General features: G+C 53.9%; 1 protein-coding gene across 3 annotated transcripts in view; it reads right to left on the minus strand.

The window, feature by feature from the left end:
* Nucleotides 1-100: 100 nt before the first annotated feature.
* The window catches only part of Ssh1 (slingshot protein phosphatase 1), a 51,207-nt gene continuing 47,619 nt past the window's right edge, over nucleotides 101-3,688 (minus strand). For all 3 annotated transcript variants that reach the window (XM_031337458.1, XM_031337460.1, XM_031337459.1), the window contains one exon: nucleotides 101-1,868. In XM_031337458.1, coding sequence (XP_031193318.1) covers nucleotides 669-1,868 — 1,200 coding nt within the window. In that variant the 3' untranslated portion in view covers nucleotides 101-668. The remainder of the gene's footprint in view (nucleotides 1,869-3,688) is intronic.

Here is a 3,688-nt window from a genome sequence, read left to right on the forward strand (position 1 = left end):
AAAAAAAAAAAAAAAAGAAAAAGAAAAACCAAACTCAAAACCCCCCACAATTCTCTTGGAAAATCCCTTCTGGACGCAGCATTGTTCCTCAGAATAACACTTGGTCATTGCTATTTTATAAACAAAATGCACAGTGAGCAGAGAGGTAGGCCTTGTTTGTCCTCTGAGGATTCTCTCTCGAGGACTGCAATGAACTGGGAACGTGGGCTGCAGTGACCTCGCCAATGTGGCTCCTTGCTTGACACGTTGCAAACTGAGTATTTTGTATGTTCGCACACATTTTATTTTCCTCTCCACCAGGCTGACCTAAAACTCACCATGTAGCTTAGGATGACTTTGAACTTCTAATCGTTCAGCCTGTGCCTTCAGTGTTGGATTTTCCATTTGCGTGCGCAACCATGCCTGGTTTTATGGGGTGCTGGGGACCAAACCGAGGGCTTGGTGCTTGTCAGGCACACCCTCTTAACAACCGAGACACAGCCCCACCTTACATGTACATATCTGAACGTGATTCCTGGCTGACAGTTTTCAGGCTGCCTAGGCCCCACACCTGGGTGCCCCCCTCACAGGCTAAGTGTGGAAAGCTCTGAAGACTGAAGTCATTCACACAAATCAAGATGTGAGAGTAGATCTGGACATTATGGAAACCTCACAGAGCCGAAAGCTAGTCAGCTTTTGTTTACCCTCAACGGGCTTTTCAAGTTTTCGGGGGCAGATTTCCCTGATGGTTTGGAGGTTGCAGCGGGGTCCCTTGGCGTAGCCTGGGGTTCCGATAGGAAGGAAGAGAGTCCGCACCTGGTGTCCTGTGAGTCGGCGATGGTGGACGTGTCAGCCTCGCTAGACAGGTCCTCCGTGGAGAAGTTGAGACTTCCCAGCTTGGCGAGGGAATGGGACCGTTTCAGGGGGGATGACACGGTGAGGCCTGCCAGGCGGAGCCGTGTCTCAATCTCCTGTGCCCGCTGCTTCACCAACCCTGGCTTCCCTCGGACGCTGTGGATGCTGTCACTGCTGGAGCTCCGGGTCAGATTGGAGCTGATGGAGGAAGAGGTGGGGGTGTAACACACGGTCTTCAGGAAGTCTTTCGAGAAGTTACTGGTGTGATCTAGGCGGAGGAGGGTAGACGTGGGGCTCTTCTGCAAGGGTCCTCCCACAGGCTTCTCTTCAGACCCGGCTTGGCTGCACAGGGCTGGGTGTGCAGGCTCCTGGCCCTCCTCCTCGGGGATGCTGGCCTCCAGCCTGCAGGCGGCGCTGTCCCTGCAGGTAGATGGTGAGTCTGAAGGCAGGCTCTTCAACCTCTCCAGCTCTTTGGTGTGCTTTCGGACCAGGCCTGCCTTCTGCAGCTGGATGATGGACTCCTGATGCTGCATCAGGTAGCTATTGGTGGCCGGCTTCTCCACTTCGTTACTGAACAGAAGCTTCAGGTCCTTAGCCGGCTTGGGATCTTTCTTAGGTGACAGTTCTTCCGTACTGGCAGCGCTCTTATCACAGTGAGGATTCTTCAACAGAAGAGATTTTGGAAGGGCTTTTGAGGTCTCTCTGGAAGGCTCTAGAAGGCTTGCTGGTGGTTCTGGGGCAGCCCCGGCTCCAGAGCCACTGACATCTGGCTTCCTGGAGCCTGCTGGTAGTAGGAATGGAGAGGTGTTGGCTGGGCCCGAGGCCGGCCTCTCTGGAGCTCGGGACCTGATGCTCACTGGGGAAGATGTGACATGGGGCAGGAAGGTTGGCTGAGTACAGATAGCAGAGGAGCTGGGGTCTTCGTGCCGCTCCATGAAGGCCTCAGGAGTCCCGCCAGCTGTGGGATACATGCAGTCGGCACACGATGTGTAGGGAGGCTTCACTTTACTGAGGATTCCAAACATGGCATCGCGCTGCAAAGAGACAGAGCACAGTGAGGCAGCGTGATCCCATGCCAAAGACCAAAAGCACAAAGGGGATCGCCTCGGAAGGGGAGGGGAGGGTGGCTGGCACTGTGGCGGGGGAGGGGCAGTGCTTTCATTTCATTTGTTCAGGATTACAGACCTTTTGGGGACACACTGGATCATGAATAGAAGTTAGCATAGTATAAGGGATGCCAGGCTTGACTTTCCACAAGCCAAGATGGCGCCCTGGGCAAACCTTAATCCACCTGGCTAGGATAGAGACTCCCAGGACCCTCTGTTTCCACCACCTACCAGGCTGACCGTTCCTTGGGCGTGGTCTGGTCTGGAAAGCAGGGGGCAGGCACTGGGGAGCAGAACAGACCAGACCGATTGGCTGGAGAGCCTGCTCACTGGTTAAGAGCACTTCCTGCTCTTCCAGAAGATTTGAGCTCAGTTCCCAGCACCCATGCCAGACAGCTCACAACTGTCTGTCACTCCAGCTCCAGGGGATCCAACGCCTCTGCCTTCCGTGACCACTGGCGTTCGTGTGCCTATATCCATACCCAGAGATGCCATTAAAAATAAAATTTTAAAAACAAAACTACTAGAATTAAAAACAACAAGAAAGCACTGAACAGAATTGACACCGACCGCACCATGGAAAGAGGGTTCTCCAGAGCAGAGGGGATTAATTTGGTGTTGGGAGCAACCATAGCCTGAATACAGCAGAACCCTTCCCTGGGCTTAGCTCAGGGATCCATGGTCGCCACGATGGGGGGAGGGGCAGAAACGCATTGGGACCACCTCCAACACAAACTCAAATACATTTAAGTATGTGTTATGCTGTCCCCCAAGGGACTTGCCTGTGGTCACTGGGGCCTCGGTGAACAGGACAAGGACTTCTCTTTGTCCTCCTTGTAATCGGCGGGGATGGATGTAAGGAGGATAAGGGCAGCCGAGGGAGTCAGCTCTCATCCAGCTGCCTGATGGTGAGACCCTCAGCTGGTGGTAAAAGCAGTCCTGCAGACACTGGGTTGGTGGGGGGGGCACAGCGGCAGCGGTCTCTCATAATTTTGCTACAAGTGTAGCCTGGGGGCCTCATTCCACATTTCCAAGAGGTTAATGTCACTCTGTGTAGCCAACTCCAGACTCAGGCTCACAGGCTGTGTTCTTACCCACCAGCCTTGGCCTATCACCTCTCCCTCTGCTTTCCTGGGTGTCCAGGACACGGCACACAGACGCACCAACAAGCCAGGGAGGCTCGGCCACCTCCCTACAGTACACATGTAGCTATTGTCCCTCACACAGAGGGTTCTCTACCCAGGTCACAGTTCTCGGTTCAGCACTGGCCCAGGCAAGTGGCTCTCCATCAGTCCATGAATGATGTGCCACCCCTTTGGGTCATCCTCTATCCTCTCTTGTGCCCTTGCTAGTAAGTTTGCCTTCCATTTGATCCCTTACATGCGGGGCTCAGAGACACAGAGCAGGACCCCGCAACAGCCCAACACACCAGTTAATAAAAGGAGCCAGGCACACAAATGGCCGAACATCTCTAGGTCTAGTTCTCCTAGGTTCTGGTGACAAGTCTGCTGAGCCCCTACCCAAGCTTTCCTGGTCACGTGCACTGACTCACAGTCAGGTCACTGGGGCTAACCACAGCACAACGGTCCCAGACAAAGGCGTCTTGCGGCATCTGTCCTCTCTGAGGGAAGTGGTGGGCAGTGGGGGAGGCATGTAGTTCCTCTTTGGTCTGGAACATATTTCATTACTTAGAGGCCAGCAGTGAGCTGCCTGGGGTGGCTAGATCTTTTTTTGTCTTTTTTTTTTTT

Source organism: Mastomys coucha, unplaced genomic scaffold (genome assembly GCF_008632895.1).
Source record: "Mastomys coucha isolate ucsf_1 unplaced genomic scaffold, UCSF_Mcou_1 pScaffold22, whole genome shotgun sequence".
Taxonomy (NCBI): Eukaryota; Metazoa; Chordata; class Mammalia; order Rodentia; family Muridae; genus Mastomys; species Mastomys coucha.